At 45.9% G+C, this 20260-nt stretch overlaps 1 protein-coding gene across 4 annotated transcripts in view; it reads right to left on the bottom strand.

Annotated features, from left to right (window-relative positions):
* The window catches only part of LOC119393565 (hemicentin-2), a 271691-nt gene that overhangs the window by 40658 nt on the left and 210773 nt on the right, over positions 1-20260 (bottom strand). For all 4 annotated transcript variants that reach the window (XM_049416281.1, XM_037660666.2, XM_037660668.2 and 1 more), the window contains one exon: positions 8684-8974. In XM_049416281.1, coding sequence (XP_049272238.1) covers positions 8684-8974 — 291 coding nt within the window. The remainder of the gene's footprint in view (positions 1-8683; positions 8975-20260) is intronic.

The following is a 20260-nucleotide window of genomic DNA, read 5'->3' as shown; positions in this document are numbered from 1 at the left end:
TGTTCTTTCACCATAGGCGTGCGCACGGGGGGGGGGGGGGGGGTCGCGCCCTCCTATTCACCTAGGAGGGGGGGGGGAGCGCAAATTTATGCCCCATGCACTGACTTAGTAGGGTGGGTGGGGCACTGTGATGAACCTTTGCCCCCCCCCCCCCCTTAATGGGGAACCCTGCGCACGCCTATGTCTTTCACGGTGAAACTGTGCCGTTTCTTCAAGACTTCAGATGGACGCGTTAGGACGAAATAAAAACTGCGGCGATCCGGCTTATGTATACCAACAGAGTTTACACCTGATACGCCGCTGTAATCACCACTGTGGTGTCTCCAACAGCTTCAGATATAGTTTACCGTTCTGCGTATCACGAAAAGAAATGTGCAGTGTCCGTGGAAGTCCTAAAGAAAGCAATCTTGGAATATCTCCGTGGAAGGCGGGTAAGAAGGAACCACAACTGGTCGTATGAGAGGGAAATAAGGTTATTTAATTCAACAACAATTATGCTAACCTACACATTGTTGAATATTCGCGCAATGAGAAAAGCCAGATGTTATCAGCACCCATCAAAGATATAATGCCTGCGTACAGTTGGTGCGCCATGCTTTACATGCTTGGTGTGCCATTGTGAATTTAGGTGTGAGCCACACGCGAGCCCGAAACGAGTCATATTGAAATAGTATATACATTCCAACTCGTATTTAACGTTCAACAATCTGCAACCCGCCACGGTGGCCTAGTGGTTATGGTGCTCGACGGCACACGCGAAGGTTGCGCTTTCAAATCCCGGCCGCGGCGGCCGCATTTCGATGAAGGTGAAATTGCTTCAGGTCCGTGTCGAAATTTCCGGAGGCGAAATTGCTTGAGGTTCGTGTCGAAATTTCCGGAGCTTCCCACTACGGCGTCCCTCATAATCATATCGCGGTATCGGAACGTTAAACCCCAACAATTAATATTATTAATTATTTAACAATATGACCAGTGAGCATAGATTGAGCTACTCCAAGTCGCTTGGATGACAGACCGCTCCAGGCGGAAAAATTCCTGGACATTTGCTTAAGCCCTCTTGTATGTACATATGCAAAACTAATAATAATAATTGCCGGGGTTTTAGTTTCCCAAACCACGATATGATTTTGAGAGACGCCGTAGTGGAGGGCTCCGGTAATTTCGACCACTTGGGGTTCTTTAACGTTCACCTCAGCCTAGGCACACGATTCTCCGGTATTTCGCTTCCGTCGAAATGCGGCCGCCGCGACCAATATTCGGCCCCTCGACTTTTGGGTCAACAGACAAACACCATAACGGCTAGACTACCGTGGCGGGTATACATACGAGCCCTTGTGACTGATAGAGAAACTTTCCCTGCAAGTTACCTTGTTATCCAACCAAGCTCGTTTTTGGTTACCGTGTCTGCATCTTATACTCCGTTTCTCTCTTTCTTGCTCTTATGAAAGAAACGACATTTCTTGCTCTTATGAAAGAAACGACACTTCCAATTAAAGATGAGGTGCTCTTTTCTCTGCAACTTAGAACAAATTGCTGCTAGGTTGTGCTTCTAAGAAGCAATTCTTCTCGCAGGCAAGATATATTGCAACAGCAGTCGAGCGAAAACCGAGGGGAACACTGAACTAGGCATCCCGCGCTCCCAGCTCAAGTTAGCCTGGTTAACACACCGATGCATGCGGTGCACTTCTTCAGTCGACAGTGTTACCTTCAGAAATAAGGAAAATGCAACCCAATTACGCTCAAGTTAGGGTTACCCGACCTCGAGTTATGATAAAGAACATGTTCTTAAAGTTCATTTCTGTTTATAATGTGGAGCGGTGCGAGCAGTATTTTGCACACGAGTGCACTTTTCACTCATCGTTGGATCAAGGAAAGTGTACCTAACCCCTCAAGCCGCGTATGAAAGCAGCTCTGTTTTGCTCCGTTAGAATTTTTTTCATAAAGAAGTTGCATAATTGCACATATACGACGCTTTCATGCTAGCACGCAATTACAGGGGACTGCAAGTGCTTCTGGGTTTAGGTCGTTTGGAGCATCGCAACCAAAAAGTAATTTTCAGAGTACTTCTAGGAAATGACAGTACGCACACGTACTGGAAAGCCTCGGTAAATTATGTAGGCCTACTCATTAAATGAGGATGGAAGTCCCAGGACAACTTCATGTGCAAGCTTCTTATTCTGAAGATTACCTCAGGACTGAGTTCTTTGCATTTTCAGGACACGCATAATCAAAGAAACCATACATGCCTTATTCAGCCACCACTTAAGACAGTTCTCCGCTTTCGTTTGGTGGGCGGGTGCTCAAATGAGCATGCTGCCTTGTCCTTAGAGCAAGGCTCATGTAGATGTAATATATTATAGAAGCATTCGCTAGCTTTCGACAGCGACTTATAAAGTGACACATGAAATGACTCAACCACCATACTTCAGAAGTTTATACAGCTACCAGTATTTTAATAGATACACCTTCGAATTGTAATTAGGTAGAGAAGACAAAATTGAGCTCAGGAGCAGCGGAAGCTAGCCCGTATGAGACGACTAGCGAGCTTGAGACACATTTTGTAGACTGGTTTGGTCTTTTCTCATTATCTTTGACCTCACGGATTGGACATGGCTCCTTTATTGCAACAGCAATTATATGCACACTCCACACGCACTTTTGCCGTCGCCGTGATGTTCCCTACAAGGTATTGTTTGTTTCATAAAAGCGAAAATCAGAGAAACCGAGATGCAGACAAGGTAACCGAAGACGAGCTTGGTTCGCTGCCCTTCACTTGCGGAGAAAGAGGGTCATAGTCGTATCGATGACATCATCACCCGGCGCGCTGTATGTTCTTTGTGCCATTGAAAACGCGCGAGCGCTGTCTACCAATGCGGCTCATGCAGAGATGATACGAGCCGGTCGCCTCCATCTCGTGAAAGGCGCATGGAGGCAGGAGACGGAGGTGGGGGGAGAGGGGCTGCATGGCTCTTCCAGGAAAGGCGTACTATGACCGAGTGGGCGGGGTCGCACGCGGCGGGGCGCGTGTCTTCAGAGAGAATCAGCAAACGGCTCATAGCTTTGCACGTGTTGTGCGCTCATCGCAAAGTTTGCGTTGAAGCCATAGACAGCACGAAGGTCACTTTGCTCACTGCAGCGGCCCCGTTTCCTAAACGAGTGAACCACTAGCCTTTCTTCGTATAGCATTCCACTATGTTGCTACCGCATTCATTGCTTTGACCTATAAGGACGACTTATAGCTGTCACTTATTGAATCTACATTGAGAAGGGAATGTGCGTTGTTTGCCATCCGCAAATTATTTGTTATATCCGATACTGAAGCGTAACATTTAGGTGATCCGTCACTCGCTTCTTTTTGACATCAGAGCTCTACCTTTTCTTCAGTGGTTTCTCAATTTCGTGTTGCCAACCTATTCGCACTCAGCGGAAAAAATTTGGCAGCGCCCATTTCTGGAAGCGAATTAGATGCCATGTGTTTTTTCACCAATTAGCGAATGAAACAGTAGGCCAGAAGGCGAGTTCATTACTGGGACAGATGTGTTAAGCTTGGTTTCTCTGCACCAGCACCAGACGGTGTTGTACTCGGAGCATCACTAATGGAATCAACTACTGTCCTGGTGTGAGTTTGTTTGCGTAACCCTTACAAAAATGGATTTAGACAGTCTATAGAGTGTCTGTAGACTTCTTGTAGACGAGTTCGCCTTTATGTAGATTTAGTATTTTGCCTAAAGAAAATTTTTTGATAATCTACAGACAAAAGTTTTTAAATGGCGTGTCATCTTTTGTCTAATTGCGTTCTATGGAATGTCTATAAGCAAAAGTTTTAAAAAGCGTATGTTTCTTTTTTTCTGTTGTTAGTCCATATATAATCTATTGACGAAAGTTAAGTTGATCAAGTTTGTTTTTTGTCTAATCCCAGTGTATAGATTGTCTATAAACAAAAGTTGATAAATTAGTGTTATTTCCTATTGTCAAATCCCAATCTATAGACTGTCTAAAGACAGAAGCTAAAGAAGAGTTATTTAATTTTTTGCTGAAAATAACATTTTTCAATAAATTTTTATCAGATGTGTGTTCTTTATACAATTTTACTACCTTTTTGTTTATATAACATCTAAGCATGCACTCCTTATTGCCCCATTGGGCCCTAGCTGTAAGCCATGTTAAAAAGAACTAACGGGGCTCGTGAATTAATTGAACCACCATGTGAAATTGAGCAGGAATGCGTTTTTTTTTATATCTCATTAACACATTCTGGCGCACATGTGTTAATGAGATATATATATTTCCCCATACATATATATTTCCCCTCGTAACTCGCACGCTCACATTAGAACTAAAGATGTCTCCAGTAAGTACGTCGCACTGTATAGCTCACCGACTGGATGTACTGCAAGGACTGTGTGGTTCTTTCCGCCTTCGTTGCTACAATGTAAAGGGCAATGTATTTCGTGGAATACTGGAAAGCGAAGCTTTGAAGCGGAACAATAGGCAAACAGTGAACAGAGTATAACAGCTCTTTTTCAAGACACAAATAGCAGGCCCCACTGCAGTGCTTTGATTTTTGTTACTATTCACTATACAGTATTTCGCCATTCTTTTCATATACAAGCACTGCGCCCAGAAACCAATTTTGTTAAAACTATTTTGCGAATTAGCTGTGGCCCTTTCGCTAGCTCATTATATTTGTTCATTTTCACGACATTTTCAGAAGGTAATATGTTAATTGAGATTTTTTCAATAAATATGCATTTTTCTGTTTTCATTACGACGACGTGATATGTAATTCTAAATCGTGTTTCAGTAAGCGATTTCAAATTGATAATATGTGTATGCACTTGCTTACATCTCCCGTTTAGAATATATTAATTTAAATTAACAGGGAACATCAATAAGAAAGAAGTTGCAGCTGAATCGCCCTAAGGGCGAGGTATCGATGATGACACTGGCTCGGTGCAAATTCCAAAGAGATATCACTCGGCACCGCGGACACTTGATGTCAAAGGCTCAAGTTTTCCACATGCTTGTGATCATACACACGGACACAGCCGTGAGGGCTACAGCTGTTACAGATAGTAGTACAAGCGGACCGTTTGTGTAGATATCCTGTACACTAACGGTCCACGTACGGTATGTTTAAACAGCAAGAACTGGAAATAGAATTGAAGAATCGCTCAGACGCGGCCTCCCCTAAGGAGTTGCTTTTTCGTTCAGGCGCTGCCGTGAACCGTGAAGGTGCGCGAGCGAACACGGTAAGGAAGGGGAGAAAAGCGAGAACCGGTGCGGGAAACAAACGGAAGAGGGCGCGCAGCTGCAAGTCAGTTTCAAATCGCTCGCTGAGCGAGAGCCAATCAGTTCAGACCAGGGGGCGCGCAGGCGCACTGACGTTTCTGACGTTTCTGACGTTTAAGCCGTTCAGGCAGTTGAGGCATTTGAGGGTCGTTGTAAAAGAAGCTCTCGCAGCGCAGTGTGTAATGCTGAAATACGTTTGTTGCGCGCATGTATTTTTACCGCGTTGATTAATATTACGTGCCGGTATCGTCGCTGGAAGTCGTGGAATGGACACGTACTTACACCGCGTGTCGGGACGGACGCATCGTTGTTTGACATGGAATCGTTGACGGCCATAAGTTGTCGTAGCCCCAACGAGCGCGAAGCTTTGAACAAAATCACAAGCGCGCGCCTTTTGACGAGACTGTCGCCACAGCGAATATCGCACTTCGGTGAGTTCAAGAACGTTGCCAAATCGCTTGAGTGTGCATGACGACTTTGTGTAGGTAAGATTGCCCGAGCGGCGAGCTGCCATAACAGAGACGGCGTGCAAGAGGAAGTGTTTGATACGAAAGTATGCGTTATACTAGTGTCTCTGCCTTCTGTGGTGCTCGTTATACGCTTCCGGGGAGCCGTTGCTGTGTGCGTCGATCACAGCTAAAAACAGCCTGAAGAATACGCGTTGCATTACGCGATGCTATGCTTGTGTTATGCAGGCCTTGTGTTGTTGCGCCCTTCTTCCTTGACTGTATGCAATTCGGCATCCTTGCATGAAATAACATGCACATGCCTTGTCATTATAAAATTGAGTCTGCTTTTAAACATTACTGGTCGCCCCGTACCCTTTATATGGTGGAAATGCAGCAGACGTTATCGTTCAATAAGCATATTTGCCCGCCACGGTGGTCTAGTTGTTAAGGTGCACGACTGCTGACCCACAGGTCGCGGAGATCGAATCCCGGCCGCGGCGGTCGCTTTGCTTGAGGGCTCGCGAAGTGCTTGAGGTCAAAATTTCTGGAGCCCTCCACTGCGGCGCGTCTCATAATCATATCGTTGTTTTGGGACGTTAAGCCCCAGATATTATTATTACGTGGTGCTAAGATCAATTGCCACGTGATGCCCTCTGTCAAAAATGAATGTTCCAAACTCGCCGCCGGGGCTACGTGCGGCGCTGGCTGAGACTCCTAGAGATTACAAATACACAAGTGCCCAACGAAGTAAACGGGGAAGCGCCAGACGCGTAACTAGAAGGTTGTGGATTCACATCCCACCGACGGAAAGGGTGATTTTTCGTCCACTGTAATCAATTTCAACGTACGCCATTATTACTACACTACAATTAAAGACGACAATTATTGTCCGCTATGCTTTCCCTAGCTTAATTGTCTGTTCGATTAATTTGGTTGCGTCTAACAAAGAAACGAGGCCCTCGAAAAAATTTCCATTCGCTCGTTCAATAGGCTTGTACACGAGGCTCACTGTAAGGCAATTCATTTGTCTGAAACACGTTTTGAACTGGTAGTAACAGTAAGTACACACATACAACTACAAACTTATTCATTCGAAGTAGCGCACTACGTATATGTAAATTATTGTTGGCGGATGTGAGCTTCAGTTCAATTAAACTTGTTATGCGAGTGGATGCTCTTCTTGTTGCTGTATCTGTGTGAGAAAAATTGGGGCAAATATTGGTCCTGCCACTCCATATTTTCTTTGTTTGATGAACCATACATTGTCTGTCTAGTAAAAGTTCTGTTAACAGAGAAGTAGCATCGTTACATTGTATGCACAAATGGGCCGGCATTTATTTTTCGCGCATGCTTTGTCGTAAGTTTTTATATTTTTGTATCTTCTGATTAAAGCTCTGTTGTAAATCAGCGCTTGTGCTTGTCATTCTTTTCTGTGTGCATTGCCTCGTTTTGTTTTCCAGAATTTATTGGGATAAATTTATACGTCACTAGTATACAGGAACTGCCTCTAGGCAATCTGTTGACCACCACAGTATATTTGTGAGGTAATACGTCCGTAGACACTCTATATACTGGGTCATAAGAATAGCCTATGAATAATCTACAGAAATTTGTCTGTGGATATTTTATAGACAAAAGTGAACCAAAGTAGATTTATATAAGGCTATAGACATTTGTTTATAGACATTCTGCAGACATCAATTTAAACGCATGAATTTTTATTAATCTACAGACCTTCTATAGCCAATCTATAGACTTAGGCTTTCTTGTAGACCAGTCTATAAAAACGAGTGTGGCCACTATTCCATAGACTGTCTATAGAGCAATCTAAAGAAAACAGCTATAGAACGTCAATTGATATAGAGTTTGTAGACATCTGAACAAATTTTCGTAAGCAACGCCGATGACGCGATGCCTTGCTTGAAGAGCTGCTTAGCAAACTTAGTATAGTTAGTATAGTTAGCAATCTATTCAGTGAACAGTAACTACAGCCATGTTACTCCTGTTCAGTATGTACTTAGCAGGAGCGTTTGCGAAGAAGAACCTAATCACATGCTTGTCATATATATCTTGTGGCCACATACATCAGCTTTCCCTAAAAGCGTTCCAAACAACAAAGCAACTGAGTGAGAGGAAAAAAAAAAACGAAACGTATCACTGGTCCCAATATATCGAGAAATAACAAAGAAAACCTAAGCGCAGTTGAAGAAGGATCCGCTCAGAAAAAGGACAAATATATCTTTAATTACGAAGCTTTTATGTTGTGAAACCCCTATAAATAACGAGGACCCGTGGTCGTAGACGTCTTTACTGTGCAAGGGCTAGCTCCGAATTCCCCTTCGTTCTCTTCACTCCGTTCCGTCTCTCGCGCCTTTCCTCGAGCCAATGCCCCACTTCTTTATTTTCAACACCCCCAATGGTTTCATTCATAGCTCCTTGATACAGCCGGGTGAGGGACAACTTTTTCTAGTACTTCCTTCATCTGGCTCGGAATAAAACAACTTCTTTGCTAAAAGGAGCTAAAGCTTGCTTTCTTATTCCAATAGGTAACAAGCACTGCGCTTTAATTTTGCCGATGTAGCACTCGGAAACCTGCAACCCAGACTATTTGTAGCTATGCCGACAGCCACTAAAGACCAACACTACTTGTGCACTTGATATAGGGCATATTTCTGAAGAAATTAGCATGAAATAGTTGCAGGTACACAAGTAAGAATTGTAGAAGCCAGTTTTTTTATCGGTGTATTAATAATAATAACTTCTTCGGAAATAAAGCCACATCAAATAGGCAAGTAAACTGTTTTTTTTTACGCATACGTGTCACACTTGAGCTGCATCTTTCGGAAGGAGCAGGAATCAATCAACCAGCCCCTGTAAGAAATTTTCATTAAACGCTTAACGATCCTAGGGCAAATAGGCGGCCTCTATGCACGCCAACTCACAGTGCACGTCCAGGATCCAATAGTCGAACAGCTCGCTGTCGGGCAGGTGCGGGTTGAAACCACGGCAGCCGAGCCTCTTGCCATTCATGTCGGCGTGTGCTTCGAGGTGAAGCACGCTCGTAGTGCGCGTGGCATCCGTGGCTAGCGTGGAGCCGTTCAGTGGGACGTCGTCCAGAAACCATTGTATGGCTGCCTTGGGCTGGGCGCCACGAGCCTGGCATTCCACGTCAATCACTTGGCCGTCCAACAGTACGGGCTGTGACGTCACGATGTCCACCTCCAGCGGACGCACTGCGCAAGCAAACGAAAGTTGCAACATTGTAAATTCGTAGATTCAGTCGAACGGTTACTTTTGCTTTGTTTCGGTATGAATAACTTCGTGCCAAAATGTTGCCGATTTCAGGTTGGCAACCTGCAGCGCAGGCAAAACAGCAGCGCATTGTTCAAATTGTCAGTGCAGGCCAAATTTTGACGAGACAAAGAAGCTAGCGTATTTATAAATATCGAAGCCTTTTTAATGAATGACATATCAGTCCGCTATCGTGTAACTGTACCATCTGTAGCGTTAAATTTTGATACTATTCAATTTTTTAATGAGGGGTTTTGCGCAAATAGATCACTTGCTTCATGCCTTAAGGCACGTGCTCGTCGGAGTTTGTTACACCACACTTTCTTGTTGTTGCAACAAACTTTCTGGCGTCATTGCGCACGTCATCTTTCACTGTCTGCGCATATATACTTGACGAGCGAAAGCGAATTAACAAAAGCTGTTATTGCGCAAAGTCCGTGCCCGTTGTGTGTTCTTTCTGGTTTTTCGTCTCTGCGCACCTGCGCAGCGCATCATTACCCTCAGTTATGAATAGGTTACTCTCTTGTTGCCGTGCTGCTAAGTCAGGCAGAATATGATACACTAGCCGAAGAAAAGAGAAACAATACAGCGAAGAGAGAAGACGCCAAATGAACATGATCTGTCGAAGAAGGCTAATGCGCAAATCGTGGGTCAGACATCTTGACTCTACCCACATAGTGTGTAAATACATCGTGTGCATATCTCCTACATGACTGTGTTACATTGGTGTAGGAGTTGGGCAGTTAAGGGAAGTTAAGCGTAAGGGCTGTACTACGTGAAGAGCTTGGGGCTATCGGGAAATAATCCATTAAGAGAGCGAGTCTAAATGTGCATCTCTTACGTACTAAGTGGTGTGTCGCCAAAGCTTAAGTGCAGATTTGGTATTGCACCACGAGATTGTACTGACAGGATATTTATTACACGCAATGTCCGCTAGTTTTGCTATTATATTTGCTGCTAAGAGGCACGCTAAAATATATAATTCCAGGGAGGGTCCCCCTTGCTCAATGTACACGCAATGTTACTTTCCATTCGGTTTGTTAGATAAAAAGAAACTAATGCTATACGAAGTGAGGCTCGCCAATGGATACTCTCAGTTTGAACAGCGCTCCTGTTGCAAAGGCGGCCGAAGCAGCGAAGGAAATTAGCGTGCTTCAAGTGTCGAGCTGTGACACTTGATAGTTCGCGCTCATCGTCTGCTTGTTCGTTTAGCGGCGTCCTTGAGATCAAGTGACTTTCGTACGCTCCGTAACATGAGCGCGGATACCACGGTAAAAGCTTGAAGCAACCCTCGTCCCCTCACCACCTGAAAACCGCGCGAGCAGACAGCGGAAGGGCAAGGTTCTCCCTGAGCAATAAGAAGAAGCGAGCGAGCTCGCCGACGACATTTAAATGCACCCGTCGTGCTCCTAGCGCCATCTAGCTGGTAATGAAGAAACGCTTATAAGCGCCGGCCGTCTCTTGAGTCCGTCCAGCGGTAAAGGTTGTGTATATAACGCTCGCCGTTAGCTGCGTGGAGGATCTGCGTTTCGTGGCGTAGCGGTTAGCGCCACTCGCTGCGGAGCAAGAGATCCCTGGTTCGATTCCGCGCTTCGGAAGCATTTTTCTGAATTATTTTTCTTTGGGGCTTATATATATATATATATATATATATATATATATATATATATACTTATACATATACGGTGCATGACGGCGACGGCAAAATTCAGCCGAGACTGTCCATATAATTGCTATGGCAATAAATGTATGGTCAAGAGCGGTCAAGTTGTAACTACTTTAGACATCGCCAGGAAGTCACTCGCGTTTTCTCTAAGTACTTTTTGCACGGCACCATAAGATCTATGCAAACAGACTCAATAAATAATTCATAGCTGATACAGTGAGATTGAAGCCATCGGCTAACAGCAATGTGTACTCACACTCGTGCTTAAGCACTTGTTCAAACATACTTCGGCGATCTATTTCTTACTGCGGCGAAATATTTTTCTTACTACGGCGAAAAAAAAAAAGCTACGCAGAAGAAGCCATATGGAAAAAAGAGCAAACAAGAATCAGCAAAGCGTTGTGCACTAGTGCAGGTATTGAGAGTAAGCACTAGTAGTTGCGGAAAATCGCACGCGCGCGTGTGTGTGTTGGTGTGTGTGTGTGTGTGTGTGTGTGTGTGTGTGTGTGTGTGTGTGTGTGTGTGTGTGTGTGTGTGTGCGTGTGTGTGTGTGTGTGTGCGTGTGTGTGTGTGTGTGTGTGTGTGTGTGTGTGTGTGTGTGTGTGTGTGTGTGTGTGTGTGTGTTTTGGCTCTCTGTGTATTAAATGGTAGGGAAAGTTCAGCTTTTCATGCAACGTGAACCGAATCTTGTCGTCTAGTTCTGGTTGAGAGGAAGCAAAAAAAAAGGAAAGGTAAAGAAGAAAAAAAAAAGGAAGTTAAAGAAAAAGACAGCGATCTGGGCATCTAATGAATACCACGAGAGAAGATGGTACGCCCGAAACACCTTGCTGCTCAAGAATAAAAGCATCAAACACACACTGGAACTCCACATCTCTACAAAAGCCAAACAAACGCACAAATAGAGCCACCGGCTATGTCACGGTACCGAACACCGAGCCACGTTCAAGCAGGTCGTGTCTTTTTCCTCTTACACTTCTTCCATTCTTCACAGTAGGGGTAACGTAAAGGGAGTACACTGGGCATGTTTGCCCCCTTTTACTGGCCCGGCGTCCGCCCTAGATCAAACAGTAGGGGATCCCTCGCTTACTCGCGCCCACCCAAAATAAGAAGATAGGTATGTAGCAAACGAAATCGTAAGAGACCAGATCGGACCCTTTTGGTGTAAGCACTACATAAGAGAAGATCCTTCTGGCGTGCTAGCGGCTAAATCCCACATTCTGCGTTTCTCTTCAATGTCTCTCTGTGTGTGTGTGTGTGTGTGTGTGTGCGTAATCAGCCTTTCTCTGTCGCGGAAACTAAAAGCCTGGCCGGCGGTGAATGAATGCGCAAATTATGCAGCTGCAGTTGAGTAGGGGACCCGTTTATTCAGGGAAGAAGAAGCGACCGACGCGGCTGCGCGCTCTTGCATGTTCCCTGCGTGCGTGCTTCTATCCGTACATGGCGTGCGTTTGTGTGTCCGCGCCGCCTGCATGCCAGCATGAATGCTACGCACGCGTAGGCGGAAAATAAATAACCCCGCCTAAGCGGAGGTTCTGGTGACCGCTTTGTGGCAGTTCTCGGCTCTTTATACAGAAAAATAACAGGAGACTAGCATTCGGGCCAACGTTCCGGGAAATACTTTTTTTCTCCAAGCTACCCATCCGGCTAGCTCGCCGTTTTCTCTTTCGTGTTCCTGCGAAGCGAATGGAAAGCCCCGGTGCCCGGTAAAAGAAAAGGCAATCTTAAAAAGAAAATGAACGTTTCCTTCTTATTTGAAACGGGAACGAAACTGCAACTGAGTCGATCCAGTGGCGCGGCAAGGGGCTCCAGCGAGATGCGCGCGAAATGTATCAAGAATAGCGGCAGGAGCGGTAAGCGAGAGATGTAGGCAAACGGAGAAGGAGTAGGGCAAAAAAATCTCGAACGACGAAACAGTGTAGAGCAGGATGAAGAGGCCTCCGTCGGCTGCTAACAAACGCGCAGCTTCTCTCACGCCCGACGAGGAGCGCGTGCTGGTTGGATCGCCGAGAGCGCCTGCACTCGACATTTCGAGCTGCCGCGGTGTATTCGACTTTTGAAAAAGCGTGTAGCGCGGTAACCCCCGCTCGTGCTATAAAAGGCCGAGGTAGGCGGCGGGTGCACGCCGCACACCGGAATATGGCTGCATCAACGGTTGCTCAGAGACGACGTTTGTCTTTTCCTCTTTCCAATTTTCTTCCTTTTATTTTAACCCGTTTCGAGAATTTGTATGCTGAATATTTTGACGCATTTCCGGATTTGTCACGGTCTTCTTTACTTTCCGGAAACCAGAGATGGGCTCCGAAGCTGACACGAAAGAGGAATGAAGGCGCGCGGTATATACGGAACATCTTTGCGCGCACAAGGACATCCGCAACCGAAAGATAAACAACAGCTGTGCATATGCGAGTCTTTCGCGGCGCTGAAAACAAATGTACGAAGAAAAAAAAAAAACCAAACCTCGAATCTGCGACACAAGAGGCGCCAGCTGTGAAGGCGAGGTACTGCAGTCGATGCATGTAACACCACCAACTATCTATTGTGTTGCGCTCGCACGCTTTCTGTTTGTCCTTCCTTTTGTGTTTTTTTTTTCGCAATACCACTGGCATGTTATTAGCTAAGACAAGTACGGAGTGAAGGCGGACGTTCCAGGAAGCGAATGCCTGCTAGCAATGGAGAAAACGCACGCGATTCTCTTTCACGTGACACCGGCCGCCGCCCGATTTATTCCAAGCAGGAAGCCACTCGTCAGGAAGCTTTGAGGGAGGAGCGGAGATAGAGGGGATGGAAGGACGACGCGTGATGTTTAGCGAAAGTGGGATAATTTTGTTTTTTGCTCACGCTGCCGAGCACTGTTCACGCAATGTTTCTGCATGCGCACTGCTTGGAGTACGTGCGCTCAGGGTTGAACACCACAGTACAGAAAAAAAAAAAAAAATGTTCCGGCGACTTCGCAAGCACCACGGCTTCCTCTTCGAATTCACTTCTGACTCCAATGCGCGTCGACAGGGAATGAACAAACAAACATTTTAAAAATAGAGAGAGGTAGAGAGTACTACATGTGAAGGCAAGGAGGTTGTGAGCGTGAGGATACGCGGTCGAATTGGGGAGAGAAGGATGAAGGACGGCTACGTGAAGCTGAGTCCTTTGCGGGAAACAATGCACACGTAAGAAACATAAGGACGATAGTTCAGCGGCGATGGAACAAGAGTTGGAAAGTGAGAGAGAGAGAAAGAGAAAGAAACTCAAGTAGTAAGAACAGGGCGCCAAAGGTATCATCAATGCACAGAAACTCTCGGAAGAAAGCCCGTAAAGAGCAAGCTGATAGTTCCTTTTCTTTCCCGATGCTACGAAAATAAACCCAGGGAAGAAAAACAATGTTTCGCCTTCGGAAGCGGAACGAACTGCCGGTGTTATTTTTTTTACGACTTTCAAGAGAAAGAACGCAAACAGCGGCTGACAAGTAAAGCGATAAACGTAAAAGGAAGGAGGGAAAGAAAGGTCTTTTTTTTTCACGAATATGAAAGGCACTGCGAACTGACCGGAAAAGCAAGGTAGAATGTTATCGCGAGACCGCAGGCGCAGCCATAATTCGGCGAACTCATAAAGGCGAAGTCGCTGACTTCCCTCGCGCGCCTGCCCGACTGTGCAGCGCCCTTCAGTTACAACTCGTTCACTTATAAAAAAAAAAAAGAAAGAAAGAAAGAAGGCCAGACAGCCACGAGCGTGTGCACGCAGACGGAGCGAAACGTGACGTTGTCAGGTGGGAATTCGAAGGAAGCGAGAGGACAGAGAGCGCCAGTGATTTGTATTTGCGTTTGTGTTGTTGTGCATGATTGAGGGACTGAAAAGGCAAGTCTGAGCGCTTTGCAGATGTCTACGGTGAACGGCACGCGCGGTCACGTCGAGCTTTCAGAGTTACAGTTCCCGCCTGTGTCATTTACGTGTGTACTCACGCATGCGTTTCAAGCGGTGCGTAGACAAAGAAGAGAAAGACGTTGCCGGTTAACTGCGCAGGTTGGAGTTGATTTTAGCTTTAGAATAAGTCGGAGAACAAGTTGCAAAATTGAAAGTCTATAAAATGCATTATCGAAACAGGACTGCAAGGACACAAAGAAATAGAAGAGCTAGAAAAATGTCGCGATTACGTCACCAAACACAAGGTGGCTTTACACAAATTTCGACACGACGCGGTCATGAAAACAAGGTCGTCAAATCCTGGACGTGAGTTCGATCAAACTTCTTTCCGCTAGTATTGGGCAACCACCGGAATTTTTCTGGCAGCGTATTACATTCAGTGCGAAACAGGGGAAAAAGTGTAGACACTGGGGGATCAGATTGGTCAATCCTTCGATCATGGTTGTCCGATGAAGAATGTATCTTCTTTGACCGCCACCTGTTGTACGGTTAACACCTCTCCACTTGCTGTTCGGCCACTGTTGGGTTGCGACAGTTTTGTTTGAAACACGATGTGAGCAAACGGCTGCCGGGGACAAGATAGTAATCTCTTTCCTTTCGCAATCTAAAATACGTTGAACATTGCACGCACGTTCAAAACAACCTAACGTCGTCGTGGCTGATGTTTTAAACAGCGGCTGAGTCTGTCGTTATTGTTGACGGTCATAGCTTACACTACGAAGATGGGATCTTTTCAGGCTTCTTTGTATAGGATACATTCGCTCTTTTTAATAGCCCCGATGCCGCGAGAAAGAAAATGTTTTTAACGCGAAACTGTTCTACCGGGGTCCATCAAGACTGTACTGTCTTTACGTCGACAAAATGTACACGAAGAGATGACAAAGCAAAAGCAGAACAAAAAAAAATCACAGTTTCGCCGAAAGGGCGGAGCAATGAATGCGATAGCAAGAAACTAATGCTATACGAACTGAGGCTCGCCAATGGATACTCTCAGTTTGAACAGCGCTCCTGTTGCAAAGGCGGCCGAAGCAGCGAAGGAAACTAGCGTGCTTCAAGTGTCGAGCTGTGACACTTGATAGTTCGCACTCATCTTCTGTTTGTTCGTTTAGCGGCGTCTCTTGAGCTCAAGTGACTTTCGTACACTCCGTAACATGAGCGCGGACATCACGGTGAAAACTTGAAACATCCCTCTTGCCCTCACCACGAGAAAACCGCGCGAGCAGACAGCGGAAGGCCAAGGTTCTCCTTGCGCAAATATAAGAAGCGAGCGAGCTCGCCGACGACTTTTAAATGCGCCCGTCGCGCTCCAGCGCCATCTCGCTGGTAATGAAGAAACGCTTATAAGCACCGGCCGTCTCTGAGTCCGTCCAGCGGTAAAGGGTGTGTATATAACGCTCGCCGTTAGCTACGTGGAGGACCTGCGTTTCGTGGCGTAGTGGTTAGCGCCACTCGCTGCGGAGCAAGAGGTCCCTGGCTCGATTCCGCGCTTCGGAAGTATTTTTCTGAATTATTTTTCTTTGGGCCTTATATATATATATATATATATATATATATATATATATATATATATACATATATATATATATATATATACATACTTATACATATACGGTGCATGACGGCAACGGCGACGGCAAAATCCAGCCGAGACTGTCCACATAATTGCTATCGCAATAAAAAGTCGTCGATTTGGAAATCGAACCCACGACCTCTCGGTCGGCGACAACAGGTGTCCGGCGCTCAACCCACTGCGCCACCGACGCACATGCACGGGGCTTTACAAGCGCGCCATATATCTCTCGCACCTTCCTCTCACAGTGATGTTGGCGGGGTGGTGTCGCCCTCTAGAAGCGGTGAAGTGAAGTACTTCATCATGACACTAACGAGTGCCGACAGGGAGCGCTTCGGTAGTTTCAGCTCAACGGAGTCTTTCAATGCGTTATTGTAGGAAACTCTACGGTCGCTGCAATACGCCGAACGCGATGATTAGGTGTGGCGACGACGTATTACCTGCTTTGCATTTCGCGTCGTATTAGCATGACTACTCGTCGAGAGAGTAGTGCAGCTTCCACATGCACCAACGTCATTTCTCCGCCGCCTACTGCTTCGAGTGCGTTATCACCGGCTAATGAAACTGCTGCAACAAGCGGCTCAGACAGGCAGTGGTGTCTACAGGAGAATGTCGTGCAGTGAGTGATTTGGTGCAGCGCGAAAGAGGCCAGAGCATAGCGGAACGCCTTCCCGCGTTCAAGGCTCAAGCTACGAGCGCTGCCTTTCGCGTTCCTGAAGCGCTGTATGTTATATTCACGAACACATACATACGTTACCCTATTACTGGGGAGCGCACGCCTTGGCGTTTGTCCCATCAGATGACGACGCTTTGAATCAGTGCATACCGAGTGCGAGCGTTCATTGCGTGCACGAATGCGATCTTTGCGCGAGATTCACGCTATGCCGTGTCCGGATGCATGTTAACTAGTTCAGCTACCGCAAAAGTTAAGTCAAGATCATGGACGTCAGTCGTCGGGGTGGAAATGTGCCTTTAGGCGTCAACGTGGGTGCATCTATGTCCAATGGTGATATAACTGCCAAGCACCAATAGACATTGTGCAGGCTCTCATGCATCAATGTACAATAAACAGTCAACTACTACTGTGACGACATGGCTAACTTTAATGTTATAACATTAAAGTTAGCCATGTAGGCTGTGGCGGAGGAATGAACCATGTTTTTTCAAAGATATTATGAGTTCTTGTACGGTGAGCCAGTTGTACTGAAATTCTGCCTTGCAGGTTTTGTCTAAACACGGTAATTAGTGCTCCGTTGGGATTCTGATTGCGAGAGAGAGAGAGAGAAAAAAAAAGCGATGGAAATGTTTAGATGTTAACAGCCCAGTTGGCTACACTGTACAAGAGGATGGGATCAGGGCAGAAATGAGGAAAGAGAAAAAAATTTAGTTCGCGCACTGAAGGACGTACTCGAACTCAGGGCTTAAAGAAGTTAGGTGTAAGCGTAGTAAGCCTTACGTGGATATAATAAAAAGAACTACCGGGCTACAAACAAGTGTCCCAAGCAAAACAAAAAAAAAAAAACATTGTTATGTTCTTTGTGCGCCTTCATGAAGCAATGTCCCATGAAAAAAAAAAAAAAACCCATTGGGGAAAATAAAAAAAAATGAAAAAGAAGGAGGTATGGCGGCACTCATCGTACCGGCGTTGTACAGACGATACCTCATGTAATGGGTTTATTGCACAAGTGCACAGGGTCGCAGTTAAGGCAAGAGCGCAGAATGCTCGATTTCTGGGTGACGAAATATAACTGAAGGCGGGAACTGAGTAGGCATGGCCTAAGAACATATGCCAAGCTAAATTACGCGTACCACATGGCTGCTATCGCGGTGTGCCTCGCAAAACTCCAATGCACGTCTGTAGCTCATGTGTATAAAAAATGTCTTGATGTCGTGAATTGGAACGAGAAGCTAAAAATATATAATAAAGATATAGAACACAAGATAGGAAAATACGTTAGAGGGAACGCGTGCCTGTTTTCAATGGGAGGGTACAAGGAGCGCCGACGCTAAACCCACCACGGCTCCCGTCTAGCGTGCAGGGCTTTCCCGTCAGCACGTTCTATTAGTCGCGTCGTTCACCCTATCGAGCGCAAATGCAGAGTGCAAAAGTAGAAGGAGGCTAAAGCACGAGCGGCTGCACGCTTGACATCATCTCGGTGACGTTTTTGTACGCAGGCTAAACCGCACGCGATCGTTTTTCAACTGACAGGAGCGAGCTATTCGTGCCGGTTTGTCTTGGAAGCAGGCGCTCCACGTTTCATTTCACTGCACACCGCTGACGCTTGCAGCTGCGGTCTTCTTATTGCTTTAATCTTAGACGGCACACAAAAGGCATTGAGAACCGCGATTGAAAACAGCCGCGCTCCGTTTTCGTTGTTCAGTGCGCCATGGTACTGCCCTGCATCGAGAGAGTCTTGCTAGTTATTACCCAGAAGGGATAAATATTCTCGGACAATTACTTCGAAGTCGATCTTCTGTGAGAAAAAGCGGCAATATGACATTTCTAACGGCACAAAAGCATATTGCGCTGTCCTGAATTTATCAATCATTATACGAAATCCTAGCTTCATAATGAGGCCTTCACACTACCACTGCCTTTACATTACACTCTTAAAAAAATGGAGTGACCCTCTCTCCTTTAAGGGAGAAACGGCGATGTCCCCAATGTTCGTCTTCAAATGGAGAAACCGTTCCTCCCTTTTCAATGGAGAAACCGTCAAAATCAAGATGGCTGACGCCAAGCCAGTGAAGCGAGCAATAGATTTAGGCCTAGCGAGCGCATCGATTCTCGACTGATAAAGAGTATGCGGCACTGGCAGTCACAAAAAACGGTCCCGCTGAGCTTAATATCGAACGCTATGACAATAAAATCAAGCAGACAAACCTCTAGTGATGAAAACCTCGCGAAACGGAACGACGGAACTCGTACGTTTCGCTCGGCCAGCGAGACGGCGTTCACTTTAAAAGAGACGGATACTGCAAAGGGGCTCTCACCCGGAGACTGTACGTTACGCTTGCTGTCTTTATTTGTCGAAGCGTCACACGGTGTAGCGACGTTATCCACACGTTTGTGCCTCCAAAATGTACATTCTGTCGCATCAAAACAATCCCGGCGCAGCAGAGCATAGTTTCCATAGATAGATGTTCAACTTCATATAAGTAGGTGGAGCTATGGGAGCGCCTCGGCCGCGAAGTAGGTGGTAGCTGGCGCCATCTAGAGGGAGAAAACAATACTAAAAAAAAGTTGTTTCTGACTGAGGCGGCGTACGTCGATACTGCACACGGCATTTCGGGGAGGTGGGCCCATTCATGGATTACTCAAGGACACCGGAAAGTTGATACGCACATGTTCACTACGCAGACACATAGTACGCACATTGATTTCAATACATACACAATTCATTCGCATGTATAAAACCTACAACACAAACAATTCACTACAGACGCATACGTATAGACGTTTACACATACCCCTCTAAGAAGCGCTGGCCCTTATATAGACACTGAATTACAGTGGACCATGGTGGCACAAAGATGCGTCATTTTTCTTCAACTCTTTACGATTTCATGGCATTATTAAATGTTAGCTATGGCTTAGCCAAGCGCACCAGTTAATCTAAAGCCGCATGATAATGAACAATATAATTACAGAGAGTTGATTAGTTAGTGCGAAAACGACCATATTGTGAACCGTTCATACCATTCCGGCGACATTTTGAAGTAGCGCCATCTTCCGACAGCGGCCACAGATGAAATTTCTCTTCTTATTTCTTTATTTTCAATAGTTACTGTGTGAGGGCGCAACATCGGCAACATAGTTCAGATTCCGTCGCCTTCGTCGCGTCGACTTCGTTGAGTGGTTTGGCGTTAACATCTGTTCACATTCTGTTCATGCGTTGACCACAAGTATGACGATGGGCCATGGATTCTTTCAACTGCTAGAGCTTCAGTGACAATGCTTCTGATGCGGTACGGCCGTCTCATTTGTGTATACGTACGTTACAACGCGGGTCGTGCGAAGAAACAAGACAAGATGGCCTCGCACCGGACGGTGGTCTTTCGAGAGCGATGTCAGTG

The sequence above is a fragment of the Rhipicephalus sanguineus genome, chromosome 5, assembly GCF_013339695.2.
Source record: "Rhipicephalus sanguineus isolate Rsan-2018 chromosome 5, BIME_Rsan_1.4, whole genome shotgun sequence".
In the NCBI taxonomy this organism is placed as follows: Eukaryota; Metazoa; Arthropoda; class Arachnida; order Ixodida; family Ixodidae; genus Rhipicephalus; species Rhipicephalus sanguineus.
The sequence above is the reverse complement of the archived record's forward strand: the minus strand, read 5'-3'. Positions and strand labels throughout refer to the sequence as shown.